Source organism: Cajanus cajan, chromosome 1, assembly GCF_000230855.2.
Source record: "Cajanus cajan strain Asha chromosome 1, NIPB_CcT2T_4, whole genome shotgun sequence".
Lineage (NCBI taxonomy): Eukaryota > Viridiplantae > Streptophyta > Magnoliopsida > Fabales > Fabaceae > Cajanus > Cajanus cajan.
In genome coordinates, this window is record NC_138517.1 from 90,683,404 (window position 1) to 90,705,819 (window position 22,416).

The 22,416-nt window shown below is 28.1% G+C and overlaps 2 protein-coding genes across 3 annotated transcripts; one reads left to right on the top strand and one right to left on the bottom strand.

The window, feature by feature from the left end:
• The first annotated feature begins 3,202 nt into the window (after nt 1–3,202).
• LOC109803954 (WAT1-related protein At1g68170) lies at nt 3,203–5,907 on the top strand. The gene is made up of 7 exons (XM_020365659.3): nt 3,203–3,491; nt 3,821–3,883; nt 3,988–4,104; nt 4,272–4,518; nt 4,736–4,894; nt 4,992–5,143; nt 5,253–5,907. Exons 1-7 carry the CDS (start codon nt 3,289–3,291, stop codon nt 5,515–5,517), a joined length of 1,206 nt encoding a protein of 401 aa, XP_020221248.1. The 5' UTR covers nt 3,203–3,288; the 3' UTR covers nt 5,518–5,907.
• Nucleotides 5,908–9,236: 3,329 nt separating this feature from the next.
• Nucleotides 9,237–21,133, bottom strand: LOC109803879 (WAT1-related protein At1g25270). Of its 2 annotated transcripts, XR_014431079.1 has the most exons (6): nt 20,996–21,133; nt 20,499–20,561; nt 20,168–20,284; nt 19,805–20,060; nt 16,472–19,726; nt 9,240–14,790 (listed from the first exon to the last, which is right to left on the bottom strand). XR_014431079.1 is itself a non-coding variant. In XM_020365549.3 (5 exons), the coding sequence occupies exons 1-5, from the start codon at nt 21,073–21,075 to the stop codon at nt 19,679–19,681; spliced, it is 564 nt and encodes a 187-aa protein (XP_020221138.3). In that variant the 5' UTR covers nt 21,076–21,133; the 3' UTR covers nt 9,237–19,678. The 2 variants fall into 2 exon arrangements, 1 of the variants encoding a protein (XP_020221138.3); XM_020365549.3 differs by having other exon boundaries at nt 9,237–19,726.
• Between the last annotated feature and the right edge of the window lie 1,283 nt (nt 21,134–22,416).

A 22,416-nucleotide genomic window follows, 5' to 3' on the forward strand; every position in this document is an offset into this window, starting at 1 on the left:
ATAATTAACCTAACAAAGACAAACACGCTATAAGACTTTTCAAAAGAGATAGATACAGGGAAATTTTGGTAAAGCAATAAAATCAGCGATTTGCCTCATCAGTGCATTTTTCTTTTTAAATAAAGTTAGAATGATCGGTTATAAAGTAATTAAAAACTAAAAATGCACAAATATATGACAAATAATTTCCATATTATTGTTTTTTTTTTTTAACAACAATTCTATACAACTTGAGCTTTAGTTTGAACGTACGTAGCAATCGCTTTAAGCGTAACATATATATTCTAAGACATGATATAACAAGGAATGACCAGTGACTTTGAACGTAGCATATTCTAAAACATGAAATAAGAAAGAAGGAGAGACATTGAAAGACAAGTTGGATAAATATATGATGCTGATGGTGTTGCATGGTAGGCCATGGTTCAGAAGCTAATTAAATGAATCTGATGAAGGGTTCATGTAATCTCCCCACAGGAACAGGTCCAGTTTGTCTTCCACTGTATCTGTCATCTTCAACAAGAAGCAAAGCCAAAAGCGTAAGGTCTCATTGGCAAGACGTCCTGATTGACCTATTATGGCTTGCACGTGCCAATGCTCACTTACCTAGACCACCACGAAATTTTAACAAGAAGGACAATCATACTTACACATCTTTATATTATGTATATAGGGTGGGTCAACAACTAGTAATAACCCTAAAATAAATTTTGAGACAAAACTTTTATTCTAAATGAGAACGTTGTATTCTAAACATTTTTCTTAATATATATGATTTTTATTTTATTTTATAAAGACAAATAATAAAAAAATTCTACTAGACCTAAAGCTTAATGTTGATTTGATCCTAATATATTTTTTTGATAATTATATTAGTAATATAAAATATTCACTAATTTTATGGATGACTAATTTTTGTTAAAAAAATATGACCGATTAATATTGGTACGAAATATGTACTAGCTAGTATTCTTTATTTTTCATCTTTCATTCACAAAACTCAACTTGAAATCGTTTAAAATGACTGAATCTAATATAATAATACTACTTAATCCTAATATATTATGTCGATGTTTTTTTAAAATATTTTTATTAAAATATATTACTTATTTGGACTAACTAATTTTTCAATCTCTCAAGTATCATAATTATCCAATAATTTTAGTTATTCGAATTTCAATTACTTTAACTAGGTCTCATTACTTTCTAACAATAATTTCGTCTATATATTACTTGTTTTTTAGTCACATGTTACACAGATTAAGATAGGAACATCGGGTAGGACATCATATCTAAATATAGTTTAAAAGAAATTGGATATGGATAAGATAACATTTATTTAAAAAAATATTTATAATTATAAATTATTTATACTTTGTTGATTCATTTTTAAAAAATATTAATTGATATTTATACTAATTTTCATCATAATCTTATTATATTTGTTTTTTTAATTACTTGAAAAGCTACTAAGATTATAATAATAATTAAATTTAAGAAAGAAATTAATTTTTATATATGGTATTAATATAAAATATTTTTAGAGATATATGTAATAGAAATTCGAAAATCAACTTATTTTCATATCATATTAATGGATTAACGACATGAGGGATTAATAATATATTTGGCAAGCATTTTAAGTAAGTTTCTAATTAACTTGTTTGACTAAATGAAAAAGTTGTTTAATCAATTACTAGAACAAGCTTATTTCAATAGTTTGTAATGTTTTATAAGACACAACTTCAAGTAACGTTTTAGTTTTAAACTTCTTACATTTTATATTCTTTTATCCTTAAAATGATTATTAAATTTGAATTTTACCTTCTTTATTTTTACATAAAGCAGGATTTCGTTTATATTTTTACATTAAATATATGTATAAAAATATTTGACAATAATAGTGTATGTAAATTTTAAACTATTTAAAAGTTATATATTTAACTTGTGATAACCATATCCTTTCATAATCAAAAGAAAAAGAAAGTAAGTAAAGAAAAAATAATATATATATATATATATATATATATATATATATATATATATATATATAGGGGAATGTTAATGTACTCCCACCTATTTTTTAGTGGGAGTATGTTAGCAACCTACACCAATTTTTTAGGACAAAAAAACCACTCATTTATTTTGATTTGGTTAATTCGTACAAAGGATATTATAGTAATTTAATTTAATTTTAAATAAAAATAAAAATATTTTCTCTCTCTTATTAATTTTATTCTCTAATTCATTTATTTTTTCTATTAATAAATTTTTATTTGTTCAGAGAAAGAGAAGGGAGACATCATGAGAGATGAAAGAGAAATGAGTTAAAGAAAGAATTTAATAGGAGACATCAATATATATATCGAAAGTTTTGAACTTTCAATAAAAAAAATAGTCAAACTTTGATATAAAAGCAGTCATATATTAGTATCATGGATATATATTGTCACGTTTAAAATATTTGTACCATACGGTTTTAATCATTGTATACCATTTTTAAATAATAAAATAAATAAATTTGTTTACATGTATTGCCCTATTAGTCTCTTACATATTTAGACATTAATTCCTCAAAGAAATTTGTACCCAAATATTTACAAGACTAGTTTGTTAACCAAAATTTTGAAGGATAATGCAGCGAAGAAAAAAGAAGCTCGAAGATTTCTTCAAAGAACAAACATTTTTTTTTTATTTGATGATAAATGTATAATTAAGGTTTTTACTCTTACATAAGATATCAATATATTTTTACAAATTTTGCTTATGATACGAGACTAATCTTCAAAGCTTAGCCACATTTAAAGCTTTTCATCCCACTCCAATAATGTGCTTAAGGTTTTTGACTCTTGGATAACACATATCAATGCATTCTTACAAATTTTGCTTATTTAATTATGTTTGGGACCAATCTTTAAAGTTTAGCCACATTTGAAACTTTTGATCCCACTCTAATGTGTTTTGCTAGAAATGTACATTAATCCTCTTCACCTCATTAGTCATTTAAAATTTTACAGTCATTGGTTCTTCCAAGAACGTACATGCACACTTGATTGTATTTTATTATTTCTTTTCTGAATGAAAATTGTATAAAAATAGTAGTGCGTAAATAATTGCCAAGGTCCTTGGATGAGAAACACTATTTGGAATCCACATCTTCAATCCCCATACAAGTATAAATACCCCTTTGCTTGCGATCAAATCTTCATCTTCTCAAAGTCTTTCATCGCTCTCTATAATTTCCTACTATCCGCAATCCCATTATTCACGTTGCTTGAAGCAATCACAATGGTTGAAATGAAGGGCATGTGGAATGTGTTGCATGGGTTGAAACCAGTATTGCTGATGGTGCTAGTTCAAATTGCATACGCTGCTGTCAATGTGCTTTACAAGCTCGCCATAAACGATGGAATGAGTGTAAAAGTAGCAACAGCATATCGCCTCGCTTTTGGATCTGCTTTCACTGTTCCTCTTGCTCTCATTTCTGAAAGGTCCATCATTTACTTCCACCTTCTTCTGATTCTAATCAGGACAAAATCTTATATGATGTTATTATCCGATTAGAATTAGATTTCAGCTTTAATAATAGTATGTATAATAAACAATTACATTAAATGTTGATACGTATTTTCAAGGTAAAACTTGAATTCTGATTTGAAAACAGCATCAACAATGTCTATAAGACTGTATGAAAGATTTGTACTTCTAACTGTTGTTGGCTTAAGAATATAGTCAGTAAATACACAGAATTATTATACTACAGGGAAACAGACCAATTAACTTTGCTAAAATGATTTTTCTTTTTTTTCCTTCTATACAGGAAGAAAAGGCCAAAGATGACTTGGAGGGTGCTTTTCATGGCGTTTCTTTGTGGCTTATTTGGGTATGTTATGTAACTATTCAATGAAAATATATGTATGTGTAAGTACATTATTTTTTGAATGGTTAATTAACTAACATGATATTTATGGTTATGTATTGTTACAGGGGAAGTTTGTTTCAAAACCTTTTCTATGAATCTTTGGCTTTAACATCAGCAACTTTTGCGTCTGCTCTCTACAACCTCATTCCAGCCATCACCTTTGTCTTGGCCATCTCCTGCGGGTAATCATCCCCTGCATCATGCATGCTACCATCAACTCTATTATGCCATATCTTCTTTTGTAAAATGGTCATCTCATGCAATGAAATATTAAACAGTTAGTAATTAATGGAAATTAAAGTTACTTTTATCAGTAATAATTTTCTTACTTTTGTTTAATTGTTTGTAGTTTGGAAAGGTTAAATTTGAGGGCAGCGGCAGGAAGGGCCAAGGTGTTGGGAACCATAATTGGAATTGGTGGGGCAATGATGTTGACCTTTTTCAAAGGAGCAGAAATTAATATATGGCCCTTCCACATCAACCTTTTGCATCCACGTCAGCACCAAAATAGCCACGTGGCACCTGACAATAATTTGCTGGGGGCTCTTTGTGCCGTGGCAAGCTGCTTCTCTTTTGCTTTGTGGCTCACCATTCAGGTCAGCGTAATTATATATTTTTCACACAAACAAATTATATAAAACAAGTTCTACAAATTATTTATTCATAAACTATTTTTAGTTTACATAGAAATTTATTTATAAAAATTCTTACGGAAGAATTTATCCATACATTCATAACTCAACAACTTCTTAATTTAGCTTGTTTGCATTTTGTACATGACTGAATGAAGCTGTCGTTTGACATGTGGCACAGGCTAAGATGAGCAAAGAATACCCATGTCACTACTCAAGCACAGCTATGATGTCTACATCGGGAGCAATACAAGCCACTGCTTTTGGTTTCTGTTTTGAGAGGGATTTGAGCCAATGGAAGTTGGGTTGGAATATTAGGCTACTAGCTGTTGCTTATTCGGTACATTTACAATACATATTCTTTTTTTTTTAATTACAATAATCACCATGGTTATTAAGTTGTATAAATTTTAGACATGAATTAAATTTTATTGCAGGGAATCTTTGCTTCGGGAATAGTGGTTATTATCACTGCTTGGTGCATACAGATGAGAGGGCCTCTGTTTGCGTCTATTTTCAACCCTCTAATGCTTGTGCTTGTGGCTATTGCTGGTTCTTTGATGTTGAATGAGAACTTATATGTAGGAAGGTATGCACTAAATCATAATTTACCTTTATATGCGAACGTTTACTTTAAACTTAGTTTTTTAGGCCTTGTATATGTATTCATGATTTGGTTTGGTTTTGCATTTATATAGTGTGGTTGGAGCAGTGCTGATTGTGTGTGGCTTGTACATGGTTCTATGGGGCAAAAGCAAAGAGATGAAAAATGTTACTCAGTTAGTGCCATCGGAAACAATACGAGGAGGTGAAGCCATAGAAGTTGTTGTGATGTCCACAGCTGTAGATTATGATAAGTGTGACCACCACAACAACCAAAGTGAAAGCACTACTAGAACGAATGCTACCAAAGATTTTGACGATTTGTCAAAAGAACAGGAAGAAGATGATATTCATGTATAGGGGGAGAGGACGAAGATGATGTGGTACATTGCATGTCTTTGATATTTTTTTATTCCACTGGCACTAGAGTTAACTCATAATGTATGTAATTGTACCATACAAGTTTAACAACCACATTTGAAAACACCTTCGTGAATTTCCACTGTCAATCAGCCCAACTTCTGGCTGATGCTATGGGCCTTGTGTACCAAAATAAATTGATATGGGCCTTCTCTCCTTTGGGCTTGTAGCCTCTAAATATATATGTGTTAGAGGTTCAGGTACTATTTATCCACCCAAATAAATAAATAGTGTTTTTTTTCAATTAAAATATGGACTTTGGAATTAATAATGTAATTTAATATTTATTTTCTGATGTAAAATTCAGTTCAACCACACACCCTTACTTTATTGTCATGTGTCCTAGTTATACTCATAAGAATTTTTAAACTTAAATGAAAAACATACAAAAGAAATCAGGATGTCAATATACAAAGTTACTGACTACACACGAAATCATTAAAAATTGATATGGTACTACACATTCAAAAATAAGCTTTAACACTTAACAGTGTTTTTTTTTTTTTTTTTGCTACTTTTTGTTCACACGTAAAGTATTGTGAATAATAAATACGGTTGTAAAATAAATGACGATTAACCAAATTGCACAAAAATTAAGAAAAGCTCCAAGTTTAAGAGAAAAATAGCAGGACTACACTATTTTTTTTCTTGAAAATAGATATTGCTGATAATTTATCTCTTGAATAAAAGTTTTTAAAACATTAATTTAGAGATAAACTCGTAAAAAGACAAAGTTAGAAAAAGTAACATTCTCTTAATATTATTAAAGGACAAATAAGTTTAAAAGATAATAAAAACAACACTTTCTTTAAAATGCTGACATTATTCAATCTTTAATCGACAGCATAAAAGATAAAGAAATGTGCTTCTAATTCTCTTAATTGAGAGTTGGACAAATTAATATGGTTTGGTTGCTTTTGGAACAGATTGGCCCATTTAGGGCAAAATTTTACACTGTTACGTAATTTTTATTTTATCTTTTAGCATATGTCTCTTTAATAATATTTTTATTCTAGAAAGTTAAATTAAAAATGGCTATAAATACTTAAAATATAGAAGGAGTATGCAGGGACGGATTCACATAGTAAAGAGTGGGAGTACTTGCCCCACTATTATTTGACACACATATTTTTTTATCTAAAAAATAAAAATTATATTATAATAAAAATATATATATTTAAATTATTATATGTATAAAATATAGATTTGGAAAAGATGTTTATTTATTAGATGTCTGTCAAATTTTTAAAGCAGATTTAATTCTTTTATATGATAAGGAATACTCATTAATAATAAATCAAGTTTTTTTTAAAAAAATTTAATTATTACACACACGCATGCACGCACGCACGCATGTGCACACACACCCACACATACACGCGCACACGCACGCACGCACACACACACACATGCACGCAAGCACGCACGCACGCGCGCACACATAGACACATATATACACACATATACATTTATTTATATATATATATATATATATATATATATATATATATATATCTTAATACTCACATATATAATGTAATATATTAAAAATTATTTTTTGATAAAATAAAATTTACAATATGCATGTTTATCTTTTGTATTTTCTATTTATTGTATACGTTGATTAAAAAAATTAAAATAAAAAAGACCAGAAGATTTATGTTTCATTTAGAATTGTTATTATAAAATATATTTTAAAATAAATTATTATCTAAAAATATATATTAGATATTAAAAACATGTTTATATCATAAATAAATTAAACTTGATTTTTATAAGATATAACATATTTATTTTTATATTTTTAATAATGTTAAATTATTACAAAGCAAGTCTTTAGGATTATAATTTTAACCAAACATTTAAAAAATGTATATGATAGATAAATAACTCATACTTAGAATATATATTTTTAGAGAAAGTTAGGTTCAAACTTACTAAATTATAACAAAATCTAGTCTAACTTAATTTATTTTTAGCAAGCTTGTAGGAGAAGCTAACATTGACCATGGTTCACTTAAGAACCATGGTAAGGTAGGCTTAACCTACTAAGGTTTAGAAGCTTGCAAGGCAAGCTTCCAAAAACCATGAAGTGTAGCTAAGAATTTCGGCCAAGGAAGACAAGTGAGCTAGGTGGCCTTAGTTCACAATTTGCTCCATGAATTAATTTGAAAATCCTTGATTTGGTTTAATTAGGTTCATCATATGATGATGAGACCTAGCTAAATCAAATCTATCAAAAATTAGGAGCAAAATGAATCCAATATGCAAAATTTTGCCTAGGCCCAACTCAGGCCCAATTTCTAAGCACACTCCCTAGCTTTGCTAAATGTCACCCCTTTTTCCCTACTGAAAAAATGCAAAATGAATGTATCAACTAGGGAGGTTAAATGGAGTTAAACTCTCCAAGTAGCCTACCTTAAAATCAATATACAAACACTAGAAAAAGCAAGTAAAGTGTCTCACAAATACAAAGGCAAAAATAACCTATACAAGAGACTATTTACAAAATATATGAAAAAGGTCTTTAAGATCATCTCATTCCTCTTGGTTCTTTCAGTATATCACCTCTTGGATTCCTTGGCCTTGGCCATAGTCTATCAAGATTTAATTCTTTTATATGCTAAAGAATACTCATTAATAATAAATCAAGTTTTTTTTTTAAAATTTAATTATTACACACACGCATGCACGCACGCACGCGCACACACACCCAGGGACGGATCCACATAGTAAAGAGTGGGGGTACTTGCCCCCACTACTATTTGACACACACATATTTTTTTATCTAAAAAATAAAAATTATATTATAATAAAAATATATGTTTAAATTATTATATGTATAAAATATAGATTTGGAAAAGATGTTTATTTATTTGATGTCTGTCAAATTTTTAAAAGAGATTTAATTCTTTTATATGATAAAGAATACTCATTAATAATAAATCAAGTTTTTTTAAAAAAATTTAATTATTACACACACGCATGCACGCACGCATGTGTACACACACCCACACACACGCGCACGCGCACACGCACGCACGCGCACACACACACATGCACGCAAGCACGCACGCACGCGCGCACACACACAGACAGATATATATACACACACATATATAGTTATATATATATATATATATATATATATATATATATATATCTTAATACTCACATATATAATGTAATATATTAAAAAATATTTTTTGATAAAATAAAATTTACAATATGCATGTTTATCTTTTGTATTTTCTATTTATTGTATACGTTGATTAAAAAAATCAAAATAAAAAAGACCAGAAGATTTATGTTTCATTTAGAATTGTTATTATAAAATATATTTTAAAATAAATTATTATCTAAAAATATATATTAGATATTAAAAACATGTTTATATCATAAATAAATTAAACTTGATTTTTATAAGATATAACATATTTATTTTTATATTTTTAATAATGTTAAATTATTACAAAGCAAGTCTTTAAGATTATAATTTTAACCAAACATTTAAAAAATGTATATGATAGATAAATAACTCATACTTAGAATATATATTTTTAGAGAAAGTTAGGTTCAAACTTACTAAATTATAACAAAATCTAGTCTAACTTAATTTATTTTTATCTTTAATTGTAATCGTAGATATAAAAGTTTATAAAAAATAATTATGATATATAGTTATGCTTTAAAAAGTTATATGTAAGATTTTTAAAATTACAAATATATGAATAAATATTGCTCCTACTATTTAAAATTTCTGGATCCGTCACTGTATTTAAGTACCGTATATAAAAAAATGTAATAAAAAGAGAAAGTCGCTAAAAAAATTAAATTATCAAATTTTCCTGCAAAACTAAAATAATCACTTTCAAGGTTGGTGAAATAAATAAATAATAATGTTGCATCTTTATGATAAATCTAATGACATTTTCGGATGCTGGAATTATTTTATAATTAAAATGGAGATATTCCTTCCTTAAAAAAGATGGGATGAGTGGGAGAAAAACAAATAAGTGCAGAACATAAATACAATGAACTACAACAAATAAACAGAAATCGTGAAATTTGTCATAATCATATATAACACCCAAAAATAAGAACGGTAAAAAAGAGAAAGACGTATGTATCTGTGACACTCCAATTCCTTCTTTAATAAAAAAACGCGGCTTTACATTTTCCGTAATTAACGATCCCTTTCTACCATCTTACAAACAAAATAATACTCTCTCCGTTCTTAAATTTCAATTGTTTTAATTTTTCTACATGCAAATTAATAAATATAACGCTCAATTTATATAATAATAATTATATATTTTCTTATATAATATGTACGCAATTATATCATTAACAATATTTTTTTAATATAATAATAAAAGTAAAGAAACAGAATATTTTGTGAATTTAATACATGATATATCGTTCTAAAATATTTACAATAATGTATTATTTTATACAATATATTTTTCTTTCATTTTTATTACAATATTTACATTGATAGTGAAAATAAATTTACAAAAATTATAATAGATTCATCAAATAGCCTCCACATTCTAATTCCTTCGAAGAAAGATAACAGCTATAACAACTGCAAAATGATCTGGAATCCAAAGTAGATCCATCTATTTTGTAATATATTTAACTTATAAAAACAAAGAAAAGAGAGGAGTAAGAACAATATCCAATAAATACAATAATTCAAAAGAATAAACAGAATTATTTATAATCAATATTAAACATATATATATATATATATATGTATATATATAAATATAAATATATATACAACTCATATATTAGATTTTCATGATACAATAAAATTTGAATTATACTTGTAGTGACTAGTCAGGATAAATGAGCATCATCATAATATCAACCAATAAAAGGATATTTCACCTTAACCAACAATAGGATATTTCACCTTCATTTCTTTTACTCATTTAAATCCCCAAAGTCAAACCTCCAGCTACAAATAATTCAAACTTTATCTTCTATGGCCATAGAACAATATTTATAAATACGTGAAGAAATAACAAGATGAGTCCAAGATATCACAATTATATCATAGTTGATTATAAATATATTTACAATAAATATATTTACGTAAGCAGAATATATTAAGAGTACCAATGATATAAATAAAAATGACAATCATTATGAAATAATTAAACAATATAGAATATGATCACCTTAATAATTAATATGGATAAAAATAATCATAAATTAAGCAAATAGATGGGGTTAGGGACACCCCACTAAATAAATATACATAAAAAATAACATAAATAAATATACATAATAGTATATAAAATTTAAAGAGATAAGGTTCTCCTCCCCCTTACCTAGATAAGTAGGAGCTAAAATTTGGGCAGAATCTCCTCTTCTGGATTCCCTCTTTTTTCTTTCCCTCTCTCTTTCTTTCTCTTTTTCTTTCTCTCTCTCTCTCTCTCTAAAATTCTACTATTTTACTTCGTTATAAAATTTCACCCCTGATGCCCCTATTTATAGGCATTCTGACGCACTCGGAACGGCTCATTCCCAAAAAGCAGAACGGCCCGTTCTGGGCTCCATTTTTACACATAATGACTATAATTGAAACGGCCCGTTCTAACAAAATTCTTTTAGGCATTTTTAAACTTTTAGAACGGCCCGTTTTCCTTTGGGAACGGTCTGTTCTGGGAAAACAAAAATGGGCCTTTTTATTACTTTGGAACGGCCCGTTCCACTTTTGGAATAGCCCGTTCCGGGCCAACAAAAACAAGCCTCTTTTAAAATTTGGAATGGCCCGTTCCACTTTTTGGAACGGCCCGTTCTGAGTCCAAAATATTATTTTATTATTTTTAATTATAAAAAAATTTGTTTAATAATCTCATAAATATTTAAAATACATAATAATCATTTATTAAAATCTCTAAATATTCTATATAAAAAGAACCCTTTTTATTAATTAATAACTATAAGAAAATGATTTTCATAAATATAATAATTAACAATTATATAGATTTTGGGATGTTACAATTCTCCCCTCTTTTTAGAAATTTCGTCCCCGAAATTTTCTTGAAAATAGAAATAGGTATGCTCCTCGCATCTTGCTTTCTAATTCTCATGTAACCTCACTACCTTATTAATGTACAATTCTATCAATCTCTTCAACGAATGTCTAATGTTAATAAGTACAAGGTGAACAAACTTAACGAACCTATCCATTATATTCTAAATAAGATCAAATTTCTTAAGCATATAAGATATAACTACAACTAAGTTCATAGATACGGGATCTTATTTCCAAATTAGGATGTCTAAAGACTGTAAAAATATTAAAGACTCTAGTGTTCCACCTCAAACTTTTGGCATACTATATACTAGTATCCAAATTCCTCTACTTCTCTTTTCTCCTTAGGCCATGCTTCCGCTGCACAACTCTGGTACATTTTAGTATCTCCTAAATGAATATTAAAAGTACTTTTATGTCCTTCTTCTAAGATCATCTTCCTTAATTCGAGATTACTAAGCACATAGATTTTATCTTTGAATCTCAAAACATCATCAACTTTCAAGCGTAAAGGGCTATCTATACCTCTACCAATCTTTTCCACTTAGCTCACTAAGAAAGGATTTAACTCCTGGGTCCTCTAATCACATTTATTAATCTATTAGTCCTTTCAACATACTCAATTCAATGTTCCTAAGGGTGAGCTTACACATCACGCTTAAGTTTCTAAATTCTTCAATCAAATCCAATCCTTAAATAATCAAAAATAATATATCAGTGATCATCATAATCAAGGCATCTGTCACAATATTGGTTTAACTTTTGTGAGCCTTTCCACAACCTTTCCAAAGATCAAACACTTAAGCATAAGTTCACTAGGTACACATACCAGATCTCTAATTTCACCATTCCATCTACACCCAAGTCAAACTTAAATTTCTAATGTGAGCAAAGATACATCCCTTTAACCATAAGAGGAGATATATATAGAGCTTTCGTACTCAAAGTATCGATTATCACATTGGCTTTTTCCAAATAACAACTAAAATTAAAATCTTAATCATTAACAGTTTTCAAGTATCTCTTCTGTCTCATATTCAACTCCTTTGGATCAAACAGATGTGTAAGATTCTTATGATCACTAAATATCTCAAACTTATAATCATACCAGTAATGTCTCCAAAATCTTAAATGTAAATATTACAATCTCTAATTCAAGGTTATGGGTAAGGTAATTTTTTTTTTCATGAGTTTTTTTTTCTTCATACCTAGATACCTAGAAATATAAGCTACTACCTTTCCTTCTTATATCAACGATCCACTCAAACTCGTTTTCGAAGCATCACTATATAACACATAACACTTACTAAAATCCGATAATCTTAACACTAGGCAATATTTTCTTAAGAGTTTGAAAACTACTTGCACACTTACTATTCCATAAAGGCAACTTTCTCTTTTTGGTGAATCCAGACAAAAGTAATGATATCTTAGAAATTTTCTCAATAAATCTCCTATATTAATAAGTTAATGCAAGAAAACTCTTAACCTCACTAATTGACTTAGGTATCTCCCACTTAAACACAATTTCTAGATAGATCTATATCATATCTCCACTAGAAATTACAAGACCTAGAAAATTCACTTTATACAATAAAAATTCATACTTAGATAACTTAGTGTAATGTTGTCTTGGATATATCTTCACCCTTAACTTCAATATGATGATATCACATCCTAAGGTCAATCTCACTAAACACACAAATATTTATTAATTGATCCCTAAAGTTATCTATCCACATATCAACATACATGCATATCAAATCATATTAAAATACTTACTTTAATCCTTCATATATACCATCCTTAAGCATGTATGAATCAATTACCGTTTACTACGTATAGCCTGTACATGAACAACCTTTTTTTCCCATAACATCATACAACCTTAAAGAAACTTTTGATCCACAATACAACACCTCAGAATATCAGAATAAAATTGATTTCCTACTAACTCACAAACATCATATGATAACATATATATCCCTTTAACAACTATCAAAGAAAATGATACATAAAAAATTATACTCATCCAAATGATCTCAAACCTATCACCAAAAGAAAGCTAACAGGATAAGTTATCACTCTTATGAAGACTTGAAATTCTAAAATGATCATATACTTAACTAAAATTTTCAAAAATTGTAATAGATATAATCAGCGCTTAACATCTAGACCTTTGTTCACTAAAATAGTCATATCGGAAGTTCTAGATCTCCATTGTACCTGATTTTGATGCCCTTGAAAAGTTAACATCCAAGACTACAACTTTTATAAAGATCATAAAATCCAATTTTGTCAATATAATACTTGTACTGACACAACAAAACTACAGCTAAGACATTCTCATCATTGATCAACAAAAGAACGCACCAAAGTCTAAAGCCCCAAAAATACCTTAAAACACTTCCAAATCATTATTTAAACTTCTTCCTACAGTCCTAAACCAAATAACTTACATATTTAGCACAGAGAACTTAGAAACTAAAATAAAATCTTCATACAACCTAACCCATAAAAATAAATATGTAAGCATCAAATTTAATAAATCATATAATAAGATTTAAAAGTAATAAAGGAAATATAAATTAATTCCAGTAAAGGTGGCAGTCCCTCCTAGTTAGGAATAATTTACAACTTCCAAATAAAAATAACAAAAATGCAACTTTAGCCTTTTATTAGTATTATTTAAAATTCCAATTCTCAACATACATCCTTCTTGGATTCAATCGCTGCAACTATAGATTTCTTCTACCAAACAAGCATAGTAAACTCATAACTCACGGCCGAATGGATCGACCTGCTCTGATACCACTTAATATAACGCCCAATTTATATAATAATAATTATATATTTTCTTATATAATATGTACGCAATTATATCATTAACAATATTTTTTTTAATATAATGATAAAGGTAAAGAAACAGAATATTTTGTGAATTTAATACATGATATATCGTTCTAAAATATTTACAATAATGTATTATTTTACACAATATATTTTTCTTTCACTTTTATTACAATATTTACATTGATAGTGAAAATAAATTTACAAAAATTATAATAGATTCATCAAATAGCCTCCACATTCCAATTCCTTCCAGGGAAGACAACAGTTATAACAACTGCAAAATGATCTGGAATCCAAAGTAGATCCATCTATTTTGTAATATATTTAATTTATAAAAACAAAGAAAAGAGAGGAGTAAGAACAATATCCAATAAATACAATAATTCAAAAGAATAAACATAATTATTTATAATCAATATTAAACATATATATATATATATGTATATATATAAATATAAATATATATACAACTCATATATTAGATTTTCATGATACAATAAAATTTGAATTATACTTGTAGTGACTAGTCAGGATAAATGAGCATCATCATAATATCAACCAATAAAAAGATATTTCACCTTAACCAACAATAGGATATTTCACCTTAACCAACAATAATAATTAATATGGATAAAAATAATCATAAATTAAGCAAATAGATGGGGTTAGGGACACCCCACTAAATAAATATACATAAAAAATAACATAAATAAATATACATAATAGTATATAAAATTTAAAAGAGATAAGGTTCTCCTCCCCCTTACCTAGATATGTAGGAGCTAAAATTTGGGCAGAATCTCCTCTTCTGGATTCTCTCTTTTTCTTTCCCTCTCTCTCTCTTTCTCTTTTTCTTTCTCTCTCTCTCTCTCTCTCTCTCTCTCTCTCTCTCTCTCTCTAAAATTCTACTATTTTACTTCGTTATAAAATTTCACCCCTGATGCCCCTATTTATAGGCATTCTGACGCACTCGGAACGACCCGTACTGATTTCGGAACGGCCCGTTCCGGAACCTTCAAACATACATAAATTTTTCAACTGGAACGGCCCGTTCCAAAATCGGAACGGCCCGTTCCCAAAAAGCAGAACGGCCCGTTCTGGACTCCATTTTTACACATAATGACTATAATTGAAACGGCCCGTTCTAACAAAATCCTTTTAGGCATTTTTAAACTTCCGGAAAACAAAAATGGGCCTTTTTATTACTTTGGAACGGCCCGTTCTACTTTTGGAACGGCCCGTTCCACTTTTGGAACTGCCCGTTCCGGGCCAACAAAAACAAGCCTCTTTTAAAATTTGGAATGGCCCGTTCCACTTTTTGGAATGGCCCGTTCTGAGCCCAAAATATTATTTTATTATTTTTAATTATAAAAAAATTTGTTTAATAATCCCATAAATATTTAAAATACATAATAATCATTTATTAAAATCTCTAAATATTCTATATAAAAAGAACCCTTTTTATTAATTAATAACTATAAGAAAATGATTTTCATAAATATAATAATTAACAATTATATAGATTTTGGGATGTTACAATAAATATTTAATTTATATACATATTCAGAGTAAAATGTATTTACTTAATTATTGCTTCATAAAATTTATATTATTTTATGCCATTTCATTCCTATGTATATAAAAAATATATATTATTTTTTACTATTATACATATGACATCAAGGTGGTAGAATATTATTAACACATTTTTTTTAATATTATCTTATTGTTAAAAATTTATTAAAAACTGAATAAAATATAAGTGAAACTCATTAAATATGAAGCATCTACAAAATTTAATAATTTCTAATAATTTTTTTTAAAAATAATAAAGAAAATATTTAAAAAAAATGAATTAGAGATTGTATAGCTAAGATTTTTTAGTCAAATTATTTGATCCTTTCATGAAATAATATTCTTTTTCAACATAAATGCTACTAATAAGTATTATTAATATTCACTATAGGGATTGGTCCTGAAAGAGCATACCAGATTAAAGTTTCTTCTATCGTGGTTCCACGTGTACGGTTTCAATTCAACCAAAAGGTGACAAAGAATGAGAGCGTCACAAAGAACTGTCTATATATATTGCTCCTCTCTGATGTGCACAACACACGTCTCAGTTTCTTTCTCTCTTTCTTTCATTGTTTCTTTCGCTGTTTCTTTCACGTGAAACCAACGTTTGATATATACTTGTTAACCAGGGACGGATCCACATAGTAAAGAGTGGGGTACTTGTCCCCGCTACTATTTGACACACACATATTTTTTTATCTAAAAAATAAAAATTATATTATAATAAAAATATATATGTTTAAATTATTATATGTATAAAATATAGATTTGGAAAAGATGTTTATTTATTTGATGTTTGTCAAATTTTTAAAGGAGATCTAATTCTTTTATATGATAAAGAATACTCATTAAAAATAAATCAAGTTTTTTTTTTAAATTTAATTATTACACACACACATGCACGCACGCACGCGCACACACACCCAGGGACGAATCCAGTGATGGATCCAGCAATTTTAAATAGTGGGGGCAATATTTATTCATATATTTATAATTTTAAAAATCTTACATATAACTTTTTAAAGCATAACTATATATCATAATTATTTTTTATAAGCTTTTATATCTACGATTACAATTAAAGATAAAAATAAATTAAGTTAGACTAGATTTTGTTATAATTTAGTAAGTTTGAACCTAACTTTCTCTAAAAATATATATTCTAAGTATGAGTTATTTATCTATCATATACATTTTTTAAATGTTTGGTTAAAATTATAATCCTAAAGACTTGCTTTGTAATAATTTAACATTATTAAAAATATAAAAATAAATATGTTATATCTTATAAAAATCAAGTTTAATTTATTTATGATATAAACATGTTTTTAATATCTAATATATATTTTTAGATAATAATTTATTTTAAAATATATTTTATAATAACAATTCTAAATGAAACATAAATCTTCTGGTCTTTTTTATTTTGATTTTTTTAATCAACGTATACAATAAATAGAAAATACAAAAGATAAACATGCATATTGTAAATTTTATTTTATCAAAAAATATTTTTTAATATATTACATTATATATGTGAGTATTAAGATATATATATATATATATAACTATATATGTGTGTGTATATATATCTGTCTGTGTGTGTGCGCGCGTGCGTGCGTGCTTGCGTGCATGTGTGTGTGTGCAAGCGTGTGTGTGTGCGTGCGTGCGTGTGCGCGTGTGTGTGTGGGTGTGTGTGCACATGCGTGCGTGCGTGCATGCGTGTGTTTAATAATTAATTTTTTTAAAAAAAAACTTGATTTATTATTAATGAGTATTCCTTATCATATAAAAAAATTAAATCTCCTTTAAAAATTTGACAGACATCAAATAAATAAACATCTTTTCCAAATCTATATTTTATACATATAATAATTTAAACATATATATTTTATTATAATATAATTTTTATTTTTTAGATAAAAAAATATGTGTGTCAAATAGTAGTGGGGACAAGTACCCTCACTCAGTGTAGCCTTATACCGCATATGCAACAGTTAGAAGCCTAACATTCCAACCCAAACTCCACTGACTAAAATCCCTTTCAACGCAAAAAGCAAAAGAAATGGATAACAGTGCTCCCATTAGAGACTATAATCCTAAAGACTTACTTTGTAATAATTTAACATTATTAAAAATATAAAAATAAATATGTTATATCTTATAAAAATCAAGTTTAATTTATTTATGATATAAACATGTTTTTAATATCTAATATATATTTTTAGATAATAATTTATTTTAAAATATATTTTATAATAACAATTCTAAATGAAACATAAATCTTTTAGTCTTTTTTATTTTGATTTTTTTAATCAACGTATACAATAAATAGAAAATACAAAAGATCAACATGCATATTGTAAATTTTATTTTATCAAAAAATATTTTTTAATATATTACATTATATATGTGAGTATTAAGATATATATATATATATATATATAAATATATATGTGTGTGTATATATATCTGTCTGAGTGTGTGCGCGTGCGTGCGTGCTTGCGTGCATGTGTGTGTGTGCAGGCGTGTGTGCGTGTGTGGGTAGGTGTGTGCGTGCGTGCGTGCGCGTGTGTAAGTGTGTGCGCGTGCGTGCGTGCATGCGTGTGTGTAATAATTAAATTTAAAAAAAAATGATTTATTATTAATTAGTATTCTTTATCATATAAAAGAATTAAATCTCCTTTAAAAATTTGACAGATATCAAAAAAATAAACATCTTTTTCAAATCTATATTTTATACATATAATAATTTAAATATATATATTTTTATTATAATATAATTTTTATTTTTTAGATAAAAAAATATATGTGTGTTAAATAGTAGTTGGGACAAGTACCCCACTCTTTACTATGTGGAACGTTGGTTTCACGTGAAAGAAACAGTGAAAGAAACAGAGAAACAAACCGAGAAAGAAACCGAGACGTGTGTTGTGCACACCAGAGAGGAGCAATATATATAGACAGTTCTTTGTGACGCTCTCATTCTGTGACCTTTTGGTTGAATCGAAACCGTACACGTGGAACCACGATAGAAGAAACTCTAATTTGGTCTGCTCTTTCAGGACCAATCATATCACTCCCTCATTTTTTTACAAGTCCTAAACTTTGCCTATTTATTTTATTTTATTTTATCAAAAATTTAATTATTTTTAAAATTTTGAGATATACTTATATATGTGTGTGTGCGCGTGCGTGCTTGCGTGCATGTGTGTGTATGCAAGCGTGTGTGAGTGCACATGCGTGCGTGCGTGTGTGTAATAATTAATTTTTTTAAAAAAAACTTGATTTATTATTAATGAGTATTCTTTATCATATAAAAGAATTAAATCTCCTTTAAAAATTTGACAGACATCAAATAAATAAACATCTTTTTCAAATTTATATTTTATATATATAATAATTTAAACATATATATTTTTATTATAATATAATTTTTATTTTTTAGATAAAAAAATATGTGTGTCAAATAGTAGTGGGGCAAGTACCCTCACTCAGTGTAGCCTTATACCGCATAAGCAACAGTTAGAAGCCTAACATTGCAACCCAACCTCCACTGACTAAAATCCCTTTCAACGCAAAAAGCAAAAGAAATGGATAACAGTGCTCCCATTAGAGACATCAACGCAGTACTGGAATAAGGACAGGGTACCTTTGACTCATCTTTGCCTGAGAAACCAAAATTGGAAATTAAATAATCTAAACGACAAGCGTAAAGTGAGAGTGAGTTGCAGTAACTAAAGTGACCTGAATGATGAGCCAGAGAGCATAAGAGACGTTGCTTGCGACAGAGGCGAGAGCGCCAAATACGGTCATAACGGCAGAAGAAGGGTGAGGATGTACGACGTTGCCGTTTCGGTGGTTGAAAAGGTTAACATGGAAAGACAACATCTTCACTTCTGGGCCTTTAACGAAAGTGAGTATCATTGCCCCACTGATTCCGGTTATCGTTCCAAGTATCTTCGCCTTCCCTGCTCTTGTTCTTAAATTTAATCTCTCCAATCTCAACACATGAAACGTACACTTATCATTTTCTTTTACTTAAATTAATTAATACCACATTTTATACATATTCTCAAACTATCTAAGTCTAACACTTGGAATTCTTACCCGAAGAAGAGGGATATCATAAAGGTGATGGCTGGAACCAGGTTCGATATGGCCGTTGTAAACGTCACAGAAGTTAAAGCAATTGCTTCCATGTTTAAGTTTTGAGGCAACGCACCGCTGCATATTAATTAAATTAAATCCTAATAACAGTACTTGCTCAGCTTAAAAACTTGGGAATGAACCCTAGCAAGCCAAACTTTTAGGTAAAAATGAAAAGCAATAGTCCAAAAGGAGTTCCTTATATGGTTACGACTCTAGGCACATCCAAAAGTGAATCGCAACGACGATCCAGCATTCTAGAGCATATATCAATAAACAAAAAATTACTAACCCAATTAAGCCGCATAGAAATGACTGAAACAGTATCGTCCAACTCATCTTTGTCCTCCTCTTCCTGCAAAATCATTGTCAACAAACACCATATCCATTTTGTTATTATTATTTATTTCTAAACAACAAGCAACACAAGAAAACCAATCATTCTCAAATCAGATTTGACTCTCAATAGGAAAAGTCATTCGTCCCGTCATTCTATATCATGCATAAATGTTTCTCATTTTTCAAGTAAAAAGAAAAAGTATAATTGGAGAAAAAGTTGCCATGGCTTGCTTTATTGATATTATTATTATTATATTCATATATCATAGCTGGATCATTATAATCTGCACGATCATAAAATAGAAAAAGATTGATAATATGAATTTGTCTAGAAGATGAACAAGTAAAGGAACTGGACATGTTGAATCTATCACAAGTGTTTTGATGTTAAAATAAGCGTAAAATGAAGTGAAAGGAAGAACGGATGAAAGATAAGGAAAGAAGAAAAACCTTTCAATGATGAAAGCAAGAGGAGCAATAAAAACTGTTGCAAAAATATATCGGTACGCAACAATGACACTCAAGTTCATGTCATAGTTAAGGGAAAGTTTGTAAATAACATTAACCTAAGCGTTTGTGACTTGAACAATGAGCATAAGCAGAACTGGCTTTAATGCATGCACCAATTCCACATATCCATCGTTAACAACAGTGACGGATCCAGAAATTTTAAATAGTTAGGTTAATATTTATTCATATATTTGTAGTTTTAAAAATCTTACATATAACTTTTTAAAGCATAACTATATATCATAATTATTTTTTATAAGCTTTCATATTTACGATTACAATAAAAGATAAAAATAAATTAAGTTAGACTAGATTTTGTTATAATTTAGTAAGTTTGAACCTAACTTTATCTAAAAATATATATCCTAAGTATGACTTATTAATCTATCATATACATTTTTTAAATGTTTGGTTAAAATTATAATCCTAAAGACTTGCTTTGTAATAATTTAACATTATTAAAAAAATAAAAATAAATATGTTATATCTTATAAAAATCAAGTTTAATTTATTTATGATATACACATGTTTTTAATATCTAATATATATTTTTAGATAATAATTTATTTTAAAATATATTTAATAATAACAATTCTAAATGAAACATAAATCTTCTGGTCTTTTTTATTTTGATTTTTTTAATCATCGTATACAATAAATAGAAAATACAAAAGATAAACATGCATATTGTAAATTTTATTTAATCAAAAAATATTTTTTAATATATTACATATATATATATATATATATAAATATATATATATATATATATATATATATATATATGTGTGTGTGTGTATATATATATATCTGTCTGTGTGTGTGCGTGCGCGTGCGTGCTTGCTTGCTTGCATATGTGTGTGTGCAGGCGTGTGTGGGTGTGTGTGTGCGTGCGTGCGTGTGTGGGTGTGTGTGCGCTTGCGTGCGTGCATGCGTGTGTAATAATTAAATTTTTTTAAAAAAAACTTGATTTATTATTAATGAGTATTCTTTATCATATAAAAGAATTAAATCTCCTTTAAAAATTTGACAGACATAAAAAAAATAAACATCTTTTCCAAATCTATATTTTATACATATAATAATTTAAACATATATATTTTTATTAAAATATAATTTTTATTTTTTAGATAAAAAAATATGTGTGTGTCAAATAGTAGTGGGGACAAGTACCCCACTCTTTACTATGTGGATCCGTCCCTGGTTAACAAGTATATATCAAACGTTGGTTTCACGTGAAAGAAACAGTGAAAGAAACAGAGAAAGAAACCGAGAAAGAAACTTGAGACGTGTGTTGTGCACATCAGAGAGGAGCAATATATATAGACAGTTCTTGGTGACGCTCTCATTCTTTGTGACCT

Bases quoted from the DNA above. Each gene is read 5' to 3' on its own strand.
- LOC109803879 (XM_020365549.3), bottom strand. From the start codon at position 21,075: ATGAACTTGAGTGTCATTGTTGCGTACCGATATATTTTTGCAACAGTT. The intron at 20,562-20,995 runs GTTTTTCTTCTT...ATGATTTTGCAG, and splicing joins CTTGCTTTCATCATTGAAAG to GAAGAGGAGGACAAAGATGA. The intron at 19,727-19,804 runs GTCACTTTAGTT...TTGGTTTCTCAG, and splicing joins CTCTCTGGCTCATCATTCAG to GCAAAGATGAGTCAAAGGTA.
- LOC109803954 (XM_020365659.3), top strand. From the start codon at position 3,289: ATGGTTGAAATGAAGGGCATGTGGAATGTGTTGCATGGGTTGAAACCA. The intron at 4,519-4,735 runs GTCAGCGTAATT...CATGTGGCACAG, and splicing joins CTTTGTGGCTCACCATTCAG to GCTAAGATGAGCAAAGAATA. The intron at 5,144-5,252 runs GTATGCACTAAA...GCATTTATATAG, and splicing joins GAGAACTTATATGTAGGAAG to TGTGGTTGGAGCAGTGCTGA.